This window comes from Cnephaeus nilssonii (assembly GCF_951640355.1).
Source record: "Cnephaeus nilssonii genome assembly, chromosome: 13".
NCBI lineage: Eukaryota > Metazoa > Chordata > Mammalia > Chiroptera > Vespertilionidae > Cnephaeus > Cnephaeus nilssonii.
The window spans coordinates 10,076,373-10,093,105 of record NC_137084.1 but is presented as its reverse complement, the minus strand read 5'-3'; the positions used below and the strand labels follow the sequence as shown (position 1 = coordinate 10,093,105).

The 16,733-nt window shown below is 47.7% G+C and overlaps 1 protein-coding gene across 4 annotated transcripts in view; it reads left to right on the top strand.

Annotated features, from left to right (window-relative positions):
- PAMR1 (peptidase domain containing associated with muscle regeneration 1) overlaps window positions 1-16,733 on the top strand; it is an 85,344-nt gene that overhangs the window by 12,381 nt on the left and 56,230 nt on the right. Inside the window, exons 1-2 of one of the 4 annotated variants that reach the window (XM_079788324.1) lie at window positions 10,661-10,711; window positions 12,320-12,470. The exons of 1 other annotated variant lie outside the window; for it this stretch is intronic. Coding sequence is in view for 2 of the 3 variants with exons in the window: in XM_079788323.1 (XP_079644449.1) it covers window positions 10,639-10,711 (73 nt within the window). In the remaining variant the exon portion in view is untranslated. Of the gene's footprint in view, window positions 1-10,527; window positions 10,712-12,319; window positions 12,471-16,733 lie in introns of those variants that run through there. 2 more of the 4 variants (XM_079788323.1, XM_079788325.1) reach the window with 2 other exon arrangements.

Sequence of the window (16,733 nt, the reverse complement as noted above, 5' to 3'; positions counted from 1 at the left end):
AGTCATCTGAGTAAGTTCTGTCTCCAGAACCTAACCCAGGGAGGCCTGACAGACATCATATTTCATTCTTGGTGGTAGTGATGAAAGATGCATGTCTTTGTATGTCTTTTTAGGGAAATGTCAAAGGAATCATTATAATACTAGAGGCCTGGTGCAGAAATTTGTGAACTGGGTGGGGGTGTCTCTCAGCCCAGCATACACCCTCTCCAATCTGGGACCCCTCAGGGGATGCCCGACTCACAATCCAGGACTGCTGGCTCCTAACCACTCGCCTGCCTGCCTGCCTGCCTGATTGCCCCTAACCTGCTTCTGCCTGCCAGCCTGTTCACCCCTTAACTGCTCCCCTGCCAGCCTGATTGACACCTAACTGCTCCCCTGCCAACCTGATCACCCCCAACTGCCTTCCCCTGCCAGCCCGATCGCCTCCAACTGCCCTCCCCTGCAGGCCTGGTCCCCCCCAACTGCCCTCCCCTGCCGGCCATCTTGTGACAACGTGGGGGCACCCATCTTGTGATGACATGGGGGTGGCCATCTTGTGAGGGTCAATTTGCATATTACCTCTTTATTATATAGGATATACTTGCCATGATGTTGCTGTTCTTCCTTTTGGGGACCCATTTGTCTCTGTAGCCAACAAGTTCTTGGTATGAAAACTGGCTCAGGTCTAGGAATTGAGCAAGGTTCATGACTTACTATTGGGGTTACCACCCTCAGCCTCCTGCTCATCCATTCTTGCTCTTTTTGATTGATTATATTAAGCAGCACCCTGCTTGTCTACCTATCTGTTTTCTCCCTAGGGAGAGTGTGTTCTACTAACCACCTTCACAACTCCTTGCGGGTATGTAAGCCCTCTTGGATATCCCTTCAAGTCATCTGATTGTGAGGGTAATTGTAGGGCCCACCTTTTATGGTAGTTAAATAACATCACCTGGACTCTATTTCTTCAAGTCCTCATCATTCCCTGGGCTATTAGTAGGCCAAGTCCTGTGACATATCACCTACAGTTAACCCTAGCCTGTAGGAAAGCCATCACTGAATGGCTTAGTGATCAGCATATTCCTGATGGCCTTGATGAACAGTGTGTTCTCTGTGTCCTTCCATGGAACAAAATCTCTGATGGATCTTGTGCCCTTACATAATATATCCATCCAATCCAGCATGCCTACTTCCATGAGCCATTTAATTCCACCATCTCTGTGGCATCTCGGGCATTTCCACTTGGGTCGGCATGGGCTATTGATTTCTCCAGGTTTCTAAGAGTTCCCTAGCAGCAAACTTGCACATACCCTAGGTTTCTTGCTAGGGTGTATAGCCCATGTCCCTAAAGAATACTCCCAAGTAAATGAACTCTTGCTGATCCATTCTTACTTATGTTCTGTACTCCTTGATCAAGCACGCTCAAAATCCAATTCCTCCTGCTGGAACATGCTAGTGAATCCTTGCAGCTTCGTTGGGGATTGTTTCTTTCTTTCCTGATCAGACCCGGCACTACCTAAACTGGGATTAGGCCTCGTTACTGGCAGGACAAATTTGGGAGGAAGTCTTGAGGAGGACACTTGCTCTCTTTAAGTGGAAAGGTCCATGCTGTATCTCCTCATGGGAACCAGTTCTAGTTCTTAATAGAGACAGGTGAGCCATCTCTGTAGGGAAGATTCAGGGAAGTCAATGGAACCACAAGGTTTGGGGGCATCCATCCAGATGACTCAGTCTCATGTTCAGGAGCTCAAGTTTTTCCAGCCAAGGCACTGGTTTTAGCATGGTAGACCTGCCTTGACTAGGTATTCAACACTCGTTGAAGCCTGGTGACTATAAATATCAGAATCTGAGTTCGCTCCTCCACTGTGTCCACGCTTCTTCTGCAGGAGCGACCAAAGAGGCCCCCTGGCTTTCACACTTGGTTTTATTGTCCTTAGTTTCTTATTATCCCTCTGTAGGGCAACAATCCAACTTAGTACCCAGCTATTTCATTGTCCTTATATGTGTTCTTTCTCCATCATGTTCAAAGGCATTCCCCTCCACCAGGATATTCTTTTAAGTAGCCACCTGTGAAGTTTTTATCCATTGGGTTGCCACCTTGTGACAGGAATTATCTGTACTCCAAATACCATTTGGGAAGGGGTCTTCCTTGCCAGCTGTGTGTCAGTGATCCCAAACTCAAACCCCTTCTTATCACCGCTTCTTTTTGATCATTCCTGGTACCAGTTGTGTTGGTTGGTTCCTTTAAGAAGCAGCCACCAAGCAGAGTTAGAAGCGCAAGACCTAATTATTGGTGGTAAAGTCTGTGAAAGATGAACGGGGGAGAGGGCAAGAGTAGGCAGCTAGGGCCTTCAGACTGCTACCCACGCAGGCCTGGCACTGTGAGAAGCAGGGGGTCACAAAGCAGGACTGGATCGGAGATGTCAGACTGGATTGGAGGATTGGCACAGGAGGAGCTCTAGTGCAAATATTACCTATAGAGGAGTCCTGCGCTTGGTAGAAATGACTAGTCTCCTTGCTGCCCCCTCCCTGACTGGGAGTAACATGCCTTCAGCTCACATGCTAGAATTAGGTCATTTCTGGGTCGGCTCAGAGGGTCCATACATATCCTCAAATTGCAAGCAAAAATCAGCATGTGTTTATTTTTGTATGGCCCGTAGCTTTTGACTAGATTCTCAAAGGATTTCCTGATGCCCCTAAGTCCTGTGGCATTGAAATGAATTCACTTGATCAACCCATTTTCTCCTGGCCCCTTTCATGTGCCCCGTGTTTAAGGAGTTGTTTATATACTTTCGTGCCAGCTACACTGGCCTCTTTGTGTTCCTTACACGCACTCAGCTCATTCGCAGCTCAGAGCCTTTGCATTAGCTGTTCCCTCTGCCTGGAACACCCTTTCCTCAGAGGCTCCCATGGTACTTCACTTCAGGTCTCAGTGTACATGTCACCTTCCCAGAGAGACCTGCCCTGATTCCACAAACTGAAGTACCTCCCTCAGCCACTCTCTAGCAGACTTCTGTTCCATTGCTAGCATAGCGCTCTCACCACCTGGTCCTTCCTTTTTGATTTGTTTATTACAGATCTTTGCCCAGTAGTACATATGTTCCATGCAAACAGGAATCATTGTCTTGTTCATTATGTACCCTTATTGCCAACAACGTGAGTGAGACGTGAGAAATACAATATTTTCTCACATTAAAGAATAAATGCTTATCTTCTCTATTGGAAGATATTTTTCTACATGCCCCCCCTCTTACATCTCCTTGTAGCTACTTCTTTATAGCACTATAAAATATAGATATAATTATAAGCAATCCAAATATACAAAAAATTCCAGAGGAAAGATATGGATGCACTCGCCTCAAAGATAAATAGATGCTAACATTTTGCTTCAATTTCTCCTTTGCTTATTTTATATTTTAGCTAAAATTTCATATCCCATATTTTGGATCTGGGTATTTAACACTACTGTTGAGCCATGGACTCTAGAGGCACCCTACCTATGGACTTGTTGCTCTATATGATAATAAAATTCCTTATTGTTCCAGCCCCAGGAATTGGGTTTGTTGTTAACGTACAGCTGAAAGCCTCCTCCCTGTGTTAGCCACATTTCTCACTGTGTAGAGTCTTACACTGTGGCCGACTAGCAGTTTTCATCTGGCTGCCTGTTTACCAAGGTACAGACAGTTTTATTGCCTCCTCTAACTCAGATTGCCCAATTCAGAAATGTTTTGTCTTAGTAATTTATTTCTGTGTAACAAATGTCACAGCTTAAAACAACACAATTGATCATCACACCCATTTCCTGTGGGCCAGGAACCTGGGCGCAGCTGGACTGGTGGCTCTGGCTGGGGCACTCACATGACGCTGTAGTCAAGTTGCAGGCTGAGGCCACATCCATCAGAAGGGGCAGGGGAACGTGCTCCCAAGCTCATCCATAGGACTGTCATCAGGAGCCCCAGTTCCTTTCTACGGGAGACTCTCCCTGGGGCTGCTCACGCAGCATGGCAGCTGGCTGCTCCCAGTGTGAGGGATCTGAGAGAGAGAGAGATTGTGGGGGCTCCTCTGGTACACCACCATGCACTTCCAAATATCCACCTGGTCATCAACTGGGAGTTATATCTGATTGCTCTCTCATTGCTGTCTCCCATGGACACCATAACCACTGACCCCCCTCCTTTTTACCTCCTCAGTGCCTGTCACATCACGCCACTTCTCTCCATTCTGTTGGATGCAGGATGCAGAGAGAGCTGAGTCTGAGGACAAATTGGATTCTGAAGCTGGCCCTCCAATTGTTTCCCATGTCTCACAGAATAAAGTTCATGGTCTTCAAGGCCTGCCTACATCTCCAGCCTCCGTATTACATGGCCCTCCTCATCACTGTCCTCTACTCTCCCTTCCCTGTTTTGCTTTGGTTCTAAAGTTCAATGCCACTTCCTCAGGGAAGCTTTTCTGATGCTCAGACAAGATTGCTCCCTTCCTCCCATTCCATGCTCCCAGAACATTCTGTCCTCATTTGTGTTGCTCATCACATTTCCTCAGTGTCTCAGTGCTGTCTTGTCTGTAAATCCACAAGCTGAGTCTGGGACACACAGGTGTTGTTCACAGCAATACTCTAAGGGCCTGAAAGGATGCCGGGCACATAGTAGATATGCAGGAAATTGTGCTTAATAAACGAATGAATGATTTTTGCTTGGTAAGTCTTTTACTTTCTCCTTTAGCACATGGAAGGAGGTTCCATAGAAGACCAGTTGCTTTATATACAAACTAGAGGCCTGGTGCATGAAATTCTTACATGGGTAGGTTCCCTAGGCCTGGCCGGCCATCAGGGCTGATCTGTGGGGTGACTGGTGGGGTGATTGGGGGGGCCCCACTGGCACCCGCCTTGGCTGGCCTGGCACCTGTGGGCTGGGGGAAGCTCCTATGTTGACTGTCTGCCCCCTGGTGGTCAGTGCAAGTCATAGCAACCAGTTGTTCCGCCATTCGGTCAATTTGCATATTAGGCTTTTATTATATAGGATATTATTTATCCCAGTGAACAGGTGGCAGCATTGAACAGACAGACAGTGCAGTGCAGGGGATTTTCTGGGCCCTGTGACAAACACTCTCTTCTTAACCCAACTTTAGTCAAGAATTTCTAAGCCTTTGTTTAAGTAGGCATTGTCCTCAAGAGTAAAAGTCTTGCTAAATCAGCTTAGTGAAAGTTCCCAGTCATTGACGTCTGATTACCCTTGATATCTGATCAAATTCCTCACACCGCACATCTCCTAGATCCGTGGTCGGCAAACTGCGGCTCGCAAGCCACATGCGGCTCTTTGGCTCCTTGAGTGTGGCTCTTCCACAAAATACCAAGGCCTGGGCGAGTCTATTTCGAAGAATTGGCGTTAGAAGAAGTTTAAGTTTAAAAAATTTGACTCTCAAAAAGAAATTTCAATCATTGTACTGTTGATATTTGGCTCTGTTGACTAATGAGTTTGCTGACCACTGTCCTAGGTGATACCTGATCACCCTGGCCTGCCTTCATCAAGAATCCTATCAAATCAGTTCAGCCAGAATGCCTCCTTACCCTTAATGTTTCCTCTTAGTAATTTCCACCCACTGATCCCATCCTACTCCTTGGCTGTAAATTCCCACTTTTCCTTATTGTCTTCAGAATTAGGCCTCCAACTCTACCTAGATCTCCAACTGGAAGCGTAAATATACAAGGAAATATATTTTTCAGAGGTGCATCTGTTTCACTATAGGAACCTAACCTAACTTACATCACCAGACCCAAGGAAAATGATACCTATTAAGTTTTATTTCAGTTAAATATCTGAAAGGCAGATTTTTGAAAAATTCTAAGATTATATATTCATTGATAGTTATAATCTTCTCACCAAAATTAAAAGGTAGTCATTACCTCTTTTTTACAGTTGAGGAAACTGAGGCTCTGAGAGGCCAATGAACATGCCCAAGTTCACACAGCTGGTGGGTAGTAGAGCCTTGATCCATACCGGGGTCTGTTGACTACGGTATCTTTGTCTGTGCTACCGTACCCTGATGCCTTCTCATGGAGTTACCCTACTTTTTGTTCCCATCATCACCCACAATGGCTCAACTGCATCTAACTCTTAAACTAGACACTTGGATTCTGGTCAGATTTTTTTTTTTTTTTTGCCAGTGTTCTTTGAAATGCTTTGCAGTTCAGTTGCAGAACTGACAACATCTTGTATTAAATTGAAGTTTATAAATATACATAGGGAAGTCAAGAGCAGGTTTCCCCGAGTGATTCAGGAGCACATGGACTTTGAAAGAGGGAGGCTCACTGGCTTTCAGCAATTTGCATGAAGAATGACCTAGAGCCACAAGAATGTGGCCAGAGAAAGAACCACAGACTGCACCTACCCCCTTGCCTGGCTCCCAGTGGAAAGAGAGTGGAGCTGAGCCAGACCTGGAGGCAGAACATTATTGCTTGTTGTGTAGGTGAACAGCCGGTATTTATTAGAGCTGGAGACTTCCCTGGTGGGGCCGGTTACAGCAGGCTCCGGTGGACGGGCCCTTTGTCTTTCCACAGACCGACCCTTCTCCATCTCGGGCCCTGGTTGACTTGAACTTTGTGTTTTGTGTAGCTGATGGAAACCAAACTTAATTGGCAGCAGTCTGGGATGCCTCTCTCAGGTTTGCAGACCAGCTCCACCCAGCTCTTTCCTCTGGCTCTGCCATTCACTATATGGTTGCTGCTCAGTGGCTGATCTGCCCAAGATACAGCTTGAAGAATGGGGAGCTGTTAGTATTCACAGGACAGCCTTCTCTGCTGTTTCTTTCTGTGTGTTCACATACAACCAGCTTTCCTGGTGGCACTGAAAAAGGTACAGGTGTTGTTAAGTGCTTCTTCCTTTCATGAAAAAATTAGTGGGTATTGTGACTTGTAATTAAATGAGTGGCCTGACTCCATCTACTACCGCCAATTGTGGATTTCTCAGTATTGATTTTAAGTAAATAATTCTTATTCCAGGTATCATTCCCTACTTCCCAGTATGACACTTTGCTTTTTATACCCACGGCCTCTCTAGTGATTTATTTCTCCCAGAAGCGGGTGTAGAAGGTAAGGCCAGGAGGGAGAGATAGCCATGATAAAAATAGCTAACACTTACTGAGTGTGTAGGCACTATTGGAGCTCTTTATTCCAATCCTATTTGGGCAGGTACCATTATTCTTCCCACTTAACAGATGAAAGAACTAAGGCCATCATAGGTGAGATAACTGCCCAGGTGTGCACAGGTAGTAAGTGGTCCAGCTAGATTCAACACTAGGCAATGTGATTCAGAGCAAGTGCTCTTAAGGTAGAAATATAAAAATGTGTGTGTGTGTGTGTGTGTGTGTGTGTGTGTGTGTGTGTGTGTGTGATTCTCCAAATATCCATTGTGCAGTTTATAGCCTAGACTCAATAATTATATATAATAAATGAGTTTACCCAAATTCAACAAATATTTGGTCAAATTTGCAGTATCAACTTATGAAGATCAGTCATTAAAAAGTTGGGAGTTGCAGGTCCCCTTGAAGAAGGCTATGGCTCCCTCTTACTAAAAAAAAAAAAAAAAATGCATGCAAAATGTTTACTTATAATTTCCAAAGGTTCAGATGCCCTCTAAAAACTCCCTCCCAGTAGACTTCATGAAGCCCAGGTTAAGAACACCTGATTTAGAACAATACTAAACTCTATTGGTATGAAAAGTTGAGTTGACCATGATGGGAGGAGAGGAAGCTAAACTGGTGTAGGGCTGCACAGCCTCTGGCAAACTGTGCCCTTTTCTGTATCATAGTCATAGTGGCTTCCCTCGTCCTCTAGCAGCCCCAGTTTATTGTCAAGTTCAACAAGATGATGTCTTGAGGTCCCCAGGGAAAAGTGTCTCATTCCTTTTTGAAAATTCCTTCTAGGTTCCAGAGCCCCAGGAAATTTGCAAACCCAAAGGAGTGCAACAAACTAATAGGGACCAATGACTCCTGTGGGTAGGACAGTCCAGGAAGAGAAGTGAGGGCCTGTACCCAGGCCCATAAGCCTGGGGATGCAAACACCTGGCACCAGGGACTTCCTCAGGGAGCAGCTAGTCAGGTTCATCACCTGGCCCCACCCTGATGGGGTATAATCATCGCTGCAGGGATGAGGTTGCTGGATAGCAACTCAGGGAGGTTGTGTGTGTGGATAGGGATGACAGAAGACAAGAGAAAAAGGAAGTGGCACTGTCAGTTGATGGTAGAAACAGACTCTTAAGAGGCTGTAATACCCATTCTTGTTAGGAAACTAAGTCACCTTCTCCCCACTCCCATCCCCAAAGGACTAGGGCTGGTTGATCAGCCTCAAAGTAAAGCTCCCCCCTACTCCCCTCTACTGCTTAGATATGCTGCCCTTTGGTATTGCCCCCACTTTTAAGGCTACTCCTGGTGCTTGTTTTAAACAAATTTCACCTGGATGGAAATTTACTCCTGGAAGTTGTGGGTGAGGAAGGAAGCTCATAACATGGGAATGCTTTAGGGTCAGTCTCGGGAAGATAATTCAGATAATGATTAATATTTACCAAGTATGTATTCTGAGCAAGGCCCTAGGCTAAGGGCCTATGTACATAACCTCATCAGATCCCTCCAACAGTCTACAAAGTGGGTTTGATAATTATTTCCATTTTACAGATGAGAAAACAGAGACTCAGAGAGGGAGTTAGCCTGCTGAAGGTCAGGTAGTCAGAAAGTGGTGAATCAAGGACTTGAACCCAGGTCCCTGAGTGCTGAGCTCGTCCTCTCAGTTACTTCACTGCAGTGGGCTCAGGGCAGGGCTGGGATTTAGGAATTTCTCCCCCAGAGGAGCACGTGTATCAGGGCCCCTGCCCATGTAGGCTGTCCTGGGCCCGGGGGGATTCCATCTTCTCCAGGTTCCTCCCCTCCATTCCCATTGCTTACTCCTTACTCCAGGCCTTCGTCCACAGGCCCAGTTGCTCTCTCTCTGCCAGTCTTGGCCTCCTCCATCCTCAGTCTGGATATCAGGATGACACCCTCTTCCTAGGAATTTACTTTGGGCCCAGCACCCACTTCTCCTACACTGCCCATCCCCCATTAACTAAAGAATAAAATCCAACGCTGGGCCACACTCCTCCTCTTTTCCTGCTCTCTGCCACATCCAAAGGAGACATATTGTCTGTCCTTTCAGGTTGGCTTTTGTTTATATCCTATATAATAAAAGCCGAATATGCAAATTGACCGTGGAATGACCAGTCGCTATGACGTGCACTGACCACCAGGGGGCAGACACTCAATGCAGGAGCTGCCCCAGCCTGCAGGCCCCAGGCTAGCCAAGGCAGGTGTGAGGGGGGGAGGGCGTGGGGGGGGAGGAAGGGGGGGGCGATAACCCCGTGGTTGCCCCACAGAGGGAGGTGACTGGTGGCATCTGCAGTGACTGGAGCCGGCAAGCAGGCAGTGCCAGGCCGGCCAAGGTGGGTGCCAGCAGGAGCCCCGGATTGCTCCACTGGTTGGCTCACAGGTGGGCCCTGATTGCTGGCCAGGGCTAGGAACCCTACCCATGCACAAATTTTGTTCACTTGGTCTCTAGTATATGTATAAATCTTTAACTCACATTTAAAAAAAATTTAAATGTTTTTATTGATTTTAGAAAGAGAGGAAGGGAGAAGAATAGAGAGTTAGAAACATTGATGTGAGAGAGAAACATCCACTGGCTGCCTCCTGCACACCCCTTACTGGGGATCGAGCTTGAAACCTGGGCATGTGCCCTGACTGGGAATCAAACTGGTGACCTCTTGGTTCATGGGTTGATGTTCAACCACTGAGCCACACCATGATATATGTTGCCATGGATTCTTTTGGGAAAAGAATAAATATAAATGGCAATATAAACTTGTAAACAATCATTATTTCCTAGTGGCACTGCCCAAATTTAGTCTTTCCTTCTAGAAAGTTCTCCCCATCCCCTCCATGGATTGAGATTCTACTCTCAGTCCCCAGGTCAAGCTCCCCCAGCTCCGGGAAACCTCCCCACTGCCAGGGGCCTGAATGATAGAAGGGATAGAGATGGAGGGGAGAGGCGGGGTTGGTTCCCTTTCTCCTCCCATCACCAGTGCCTCCTCCTGGCAAGGACGCTCATATGGCAGGCAGGGGATCCTCCATCCCAGGCTACTGTGGGGGTGGGGAGGAGGGAGTGGGTAGGGTCATAAATGTTTGTGAGACTTCGGGACTCACCTTAGCCGCCCAGCAACCTTGCCTACCTTTGCCCCATCCAGCCACCCTGGACTTGCCAGCTGTCCCCCTCCCTCAACCTGGCCAGGGAGCCTGGTGGGACCTGGGCTGGCCCTCCTCTCCCTACCCCTCCCCTCCCCTACCCCACCCACCCCCCCGATTCCCTGCAGCAGTCCCTTCCAGCACCAGCCTGAGTTTCCCAGCCGCGTGGCCACACCTCCCCAGGCCCCGCAAGGGTTAAGGCAGCCGAGAGGAGAGGTTTGGGGCTGACGTTGAGCTCTCTCGCTGAAGGTGGTTCCCTCCGACGAGGATGGGAGAGCCTGGCGAGCTGAAACCCGAGCTCCTGCTCAGCTGGGGCTTAGGGAGGTCCCTGTAAGAACCGCTGCCCACCGGGCCCCCTCGGTCCCTCCCCAGCAGTCACTCGGGGCACCGGCCACAGGAACGATGGAGCTGGGGTGGTGGATGCAGTTGGGGCTCACTTTCCTGCAGCTTCTACTCATCTCATCCTTGCCAAGAGGTACCGTGAGTAGCCGGCAGGACGCCCCAGTTGGGAGGCATCTCCCTTCTGGGGTCTGGTGGGGAGTGGGCCTGGGGAGCCCCAATAGCTGGTGCTGCGGGTGGGCTGCGGGGTCTTAGCTGGTGCGCCTGCCTCCTTCCTGAGAATGTGACTTGGTTTTGTCATCCCAACTTGTGGGACTGAAACTGCCTCCCGAAGGGGTATCAGCTCCGGTTTTATCCATTTGTTTTATTTTGTCTTAGTTTTTTATAGCATAAAATTACCTCCAGGAGTCTATCCAGACTGAGTTACCCACTCTGACTGGCAAAAGCCAAGTTTCTCCTAGAAAGAGCCCCTGGGAGGTGAGTGGGAAGGAGAGAAGTGAATCAAGGGCGTTCCTGCCGGTGGGTGTCCTGCTTGGTGAGAGGTTACTGTCACATCCCTTCAGGACAGATCCCCGCTGGGAGGTTTCCTTGCTTGGCATATGTACTTCCTTCCTGATAAGAGTGAGAAGGACGAGGAAAAGGCTGAGGTTAAAAGTGCATGTTGTTTCTGGGGACGCACAGTGTTTGTTTAGAAAGAGCTCTGGCTTCTCTGTTTCTTTTTTGTGTGTGTGTTTTTTTTTTTTTTTAATGTGTCATTTTCGGAGCCACAAACCCACGTCCAATGGGCTCCCGGGGCAAGTGCGGCTGAAACCAGACCCGGAGCGTCTGGGAGCCTCTGAAGCTGGAGCCGAAGCGAGGGGCTGGCAGGCTTGTTTGGTGACTGCTCACTGGCAGCAGGGAAAGGGGGCTTCTCAGGAGCATCTGTCCTTACCTTGGCTCTGGGGGGGAGGTGTCGGGAGGTAAGGTGAGGCCTCTGTGGTAAGGCAGGTGGAAATGCGCAGGTGTGACAAAACAGGGCAGCTTTGCACGGGAGCAGGGAGTGTGTGAGCTTTGCTGCTTCCCTTCTGTGCTGGTGACCTGTCACCTTCTGTGCTGGTTAGTTGTCACCTGTGCTGGTGACCTGTCACCTTCTGTGCTGGTTAGTTGTCACCTGTGCTGGTGACCTGTCACCTGGGCTCTACCCCAGAGCTGGGTGCTCCATTGCTGCAATTAGCTGGCAAGTGTCCTGAGAGTGAACAAAAAGTCAGGATTCATGACAAAAGCCCCACTTTGATCAGTGCTTTCCACCTCTCCATAGACTGCCAGCTGCAGGTGAAATCTTGGTGATTTCCTCTCAAGCTGGACAGAGGGTTTCATTTGGATTTTGTCTCATCTGGAGTGAGGACGGAAGTGAAGAAAGAAGGGGCCCATGAGGGGCCGATAACCCAGACCCTCGCCCTGTAGGGTGAGGGCTTTGCATGCAGACGCTCCCTGCCCCACCTCTGCCTTTTGGAGCCTGACCTCCAGGCTTGAGGAGCCTGGTTCCTACTGGGAGCACCAGGGCTCTGATCAGCCCTCCCCCTGCTTCTCTCCCCTTTCTCTCTCCCCTTTCTCTCTCTCTCTCTCTTTCTCTCTCTCTCTCTCTCTCTCTCTCTCTCTCTCTCTCTCTCTCTCTCTCAAAAATGTGGCAGATGAGATACCTCAAACCCATAAAACTTAAAAAAAGAAAAAAAAGAAAAGCTCAGCTACCTTTTTTCTTGCCCAGGATCTGAAAAACCCATTTGTTCCCGACCAGAGAATCTCTTTTACTTTCTGCTGTGGAAACGCTTCAGGGAGTGTGCGTGGATTCCTGGCAGCCGAGCTGCGGGCTGAACCGCAGGGCAACTTCTCAGTGTCTAGCGAGGATGGCTCAGCTGGTGAGCGTTCCCATTTAGAGGGCAGGCGGAGGGATGGCGAGGAGAAGGAAAATATTTCTTTAAGTAGTGAATGAGTCCCCTCCCTGCTGGAATCTAAATCTGGCCCCGGCAGAAGCCTGGAAGCTCAGCTCCTCTAATTGCTTTTCTAAAACGAGTGCTTGATGAAACGCAAGCATCCACTGGATGGCTCAGGGGATGTGGTTGCTCATCGGCATGGGACACATGTCGGAGGACGAGAAGCCAAACATCAGGCCAAGCGATAACCCAACATAAATAGCATGTGAGGGAGAAACCCAACTCCACTGACTTCACCAAATAGCAGCAGCTCTGCCAGCAGGATTCTGCCCAAGAGGAAAAACTCATTTAAAATATGTGACTCTTGGGAATGAAACCTTAATATGGATAACTCCACGAGTGTTGCTTCCAACAGACATTAGCTTGTGGAGGGGACGAAGCATAAAGGGGGAGGATGATTTGAAGCACAGCTATTCAGTGGGCAGGAGAAGGAGCTGAGAGAGGGGATGTGGAAAGAAAGCAGGGGAAAGAGTGGCAAGAAAAATTAGATGTTGGTTTCTAATGGGATGTGTTAGCAAATTCCAAGGAGAGAGCTATGAAAATTGGGCCTTCTTGGCAGGGGTAGATTTTTGTGGGGACCATGGAGAGGGAGTTTCCCTGAGATACACTCCGAAAACTTCTGGCTTCTCCAACAGGAAAATAATTGAATGGTGGGATCATGGAGTTTGGGAGTTGGGAGTGACTTTAGAGATCATTTAGTTTGAGTACTTTGGGTTTTTTTTCTTCTTTAAAAAATATTTTTTAATTTGGTTTTAGAGAGGAAGGGAGAGGGAGAGAGAGAGATATATAGAAACATTAATGATGAGAGAGAATCATTGATTGGCTGCCTCCTGCATGCCCCACACTGGGGATCGAACCCACAACCCAGGCATGTGTCCTGATCGGTCGATGCTCAAGCTACTGGGCCATGCCAGCTGGGCCTTTGTTTTTTTCTTAGAGAATTTTTCTGAGTTTATTTTCAGATTCAGATGACAATGAGATTAAGCACCTATAAGGGTTTATGATGTGCCCCTCTTTGAGCCAAATGCTTTACCTGCAGTCATTCCCAGTCACCCCACTGAGGTAGTGCTGTGATTCCCCCTGTCTCACAGATGAGATTCAGAGAGGTTTCATGACCTGCTCAAGGATACACAGGCACGGTTCCTCAAGAAGTTACACATTTGATCCAGCAACTTCACCTCTGGGTATATACACAAAAGAAGCGGAAGCAGGGACTTGAACAGATGTTTATACATCAGTGTCCACAGAAACATTATTCCCAATAGCTAAAAGGTGACAATCCAAAAATGTCCATCCACAGGCAAACAAAACATGGCATATACACACAATGGAATATTATACAGTCTCAAAAATGGGTGAAATTCTGACACATGCTATGACATGGATGAACCTTGAAGATATTATGCTAAGTGAAATAAGCCAGACACGAAGGGACAAAAACTGTATGATGCCATTTATATGAGGCACCTAGAGTGGCCAGATTCATTGAGAGTAAGTAGAACAGTGGTTGCCAGGGGCTAAGGGAGAAGGGAATGAGGACTTGCTGTTTAATGAGCATAGAGTTTCTATATGGGATCATGAAAAAGTTCTTGAGATGGGTAGTGGTGATGGTTGTGCAAGCCACTGAACTGCACACTTAAGAATGATTAAAATGGCAAGTGTTGTGTTATTTATATCTTCCCACAAAAATAATATCAAAAGAACACACAGCAGATGAGTGGAGCCTGCAGCGATCCCCGACTGTCCTGAGCTCCAGCCCACCTGATACCTGGCTGACTTTAGCTCGTTCATCTAACGATGGTGACACTCACCTAACCTTAGCAAGGCTTCAGGACACACATGCAGGTGGGAGGGGAGAGTCCTGGTAGCTCCAGTTTTGGCGGCACTGTTGCTCTGTCTTGGCTGGCTGTGGCAAAGAGACACTGTAGAGCTGAAGGTCTGCTCACGGGCAGCCTTCGGGCCAAGCAGTCTAAAGAAATATTGAGTAGGACACAGTGCTTACAAATGTTTTGAACCTGAATGCTTTGAGGCAGGCCCTCTCTATGGCTTGACACCCAAGCTTCTCAACCCACCTATGTGTTACCTTCTAGTCCCTACTGACACTTGAGGTTTTGACCTCCGTTCCTGAGAGGTATGGGGTAGAAAGGAAGAGTGAAGGAGGGAAGGTGGAAAGCCAGGTGCTGAATGAGGGGAAACGCAAGTGAGTCAAGCTGTTAAGGATTGAGTAGCTGACTGGTCTTTTAAAAGTAGGAACGTGTATGTATTTTACATGTGCTAGTATGTGTTACGGAACATGATCTCACTTCTCTCTACGAGCTCCAACTCTTTGGTAAAATGTTTTACTCTCACAAATGCCCTTGGGAGTGAGCTTTTGGTGGAAACTGAGAACAGGGCTGGGTTTTATGTCTGGGTCCATAAGCGACAGACAAAGCATGGGCATGGTTACTTAGAAGCAGAGGTGACTTGGAGTGTTTGAGTCCCTTGGAAGTATCCAGAAGTCTCAGGAGGGCATTGGAATGCCAGCGGCATGGACTGTGGGTTTGACTGCAACTTACTTACATCTGGCTAGACAGAAATGGCTGAGATGATGATGTCTGGGGGACCAAACGACTGGCCTTAAGTCTGGAAATTATTTCCATCTGCCCCACTGGGGGCGGCCAATCCTGATGCAAGAGAAAACTTGTCTACCTGGCTCCCCTGAGACCAGTTCTTGAAGCTGCATTTGATTTGGGGGGGTGTGCAAATCGGGAAAAGTTTCATTTCGGTGATAAATGAGGGACGGTTGTGCTCATCCCCCCCCCCCCCCACACACACACACACACATGGGGGAGGACCTGTCACCTTCACTCGGTGGATATTTGAAAGTCACAAGAGCCCAGATCTCTCTCCTCTTACTTTATGTTAAGGGAGAGGGAAATGCAGTGTTTACAGTTTCTAGTTCCTGAATTCCAGGGCAGAGGACCCAGAGGTCAGCCAGAGCTTTGAAAGCTACCAGAGCAATGGCAGAAAGTCTATCAGATTCCAAGCCTGGTTTATGTTTAAGGAATTCTGTTTGTCAGTCATCACATGTTCTAGGCCAAAGCATTAGGTTTCTAATGGAGAGGAAGAAGTAAAAGTGGAGGGAAAGCCAAGCATCATACCTGTAAACAAAACCACTCAAGGAAGGCAGAGTGTTGGCTGGAGTTGTTTCACTCTCTTAACCTATGGGACTTACTACTGCTCTCCACTCAACCCTGGTTGTAGTTATCAGCAAGACAGGTGCAGAGCCTGTGTAGGTTGAGAGCAGAGTAGGTAGGGATAGGTAGTAGGTTGAGAGTGAAGTAGGTAGGGGTAGGTAGTAGGTTGAGAGTGAAATAGGTTGGGGTTGCACATCAAATTCTTCACCCTAGATGATGGAAACATCAATGATGGAAGTCTCTTTGGAGGATGCTCCCATCCTATCCTACCTAAGGGATCTGATCTGAAATAATGTATTGAGTTTGTGGTAAAAACCAGGCTTTCTTCTCTGTGCTTTATATGTATTTACTTAATCCTCTCAACAAACCTAGGTAGTAGTGTTATGATCTCCAGTTCACACATGAAGAGCTTAAGCAAGGAGCGGTTCAGTACTTGCCCAGGTCACATAGCTGAGGGTCATATCTTGAACCCAGACAGTCTGACTTCATAGTTTATACCCTGAAACACTACACAACACTGCCACAGTAGGTCCAACTAGAGTATTTTACCCAAATCATAAGAGACCGTGATGTTAGTAAAGAAATCCATTTATCCCTTGGATATTCCAAGTGCTCAAAATGGCCCAAGCAAGGTCATGGGCTCACCAGAGGCAGAGTGGATGTGGGAGAAAGGAGAGAGACAGCAACACCCCAGGGTCACAGAGGAAGTATCCACTCATAGAACCCAAGAGGAGCCATTCCCTAAAGGAAACAGGGGTCGTAAGCAGATCAAAAAATCGAACCAGTTTCTGGAATAGCTGTCCACAGGATCATGCATCTCTCTCTGATTAGATGTGGGGGAGGGGGTGTGTGTGAGAGTTTCTTTGTCCCATGGTCAACTTTTAAAATAAAAATCATGTGTCTCTTTGCTGAGGGTCAGAATTAAGGATGAGACACATTTCCAGTCTGGCCCTGACACTCTGTAGCCCAGCTCCTTGATGGATTTATTCTGTCAAGGCCATCAATGTGCAAA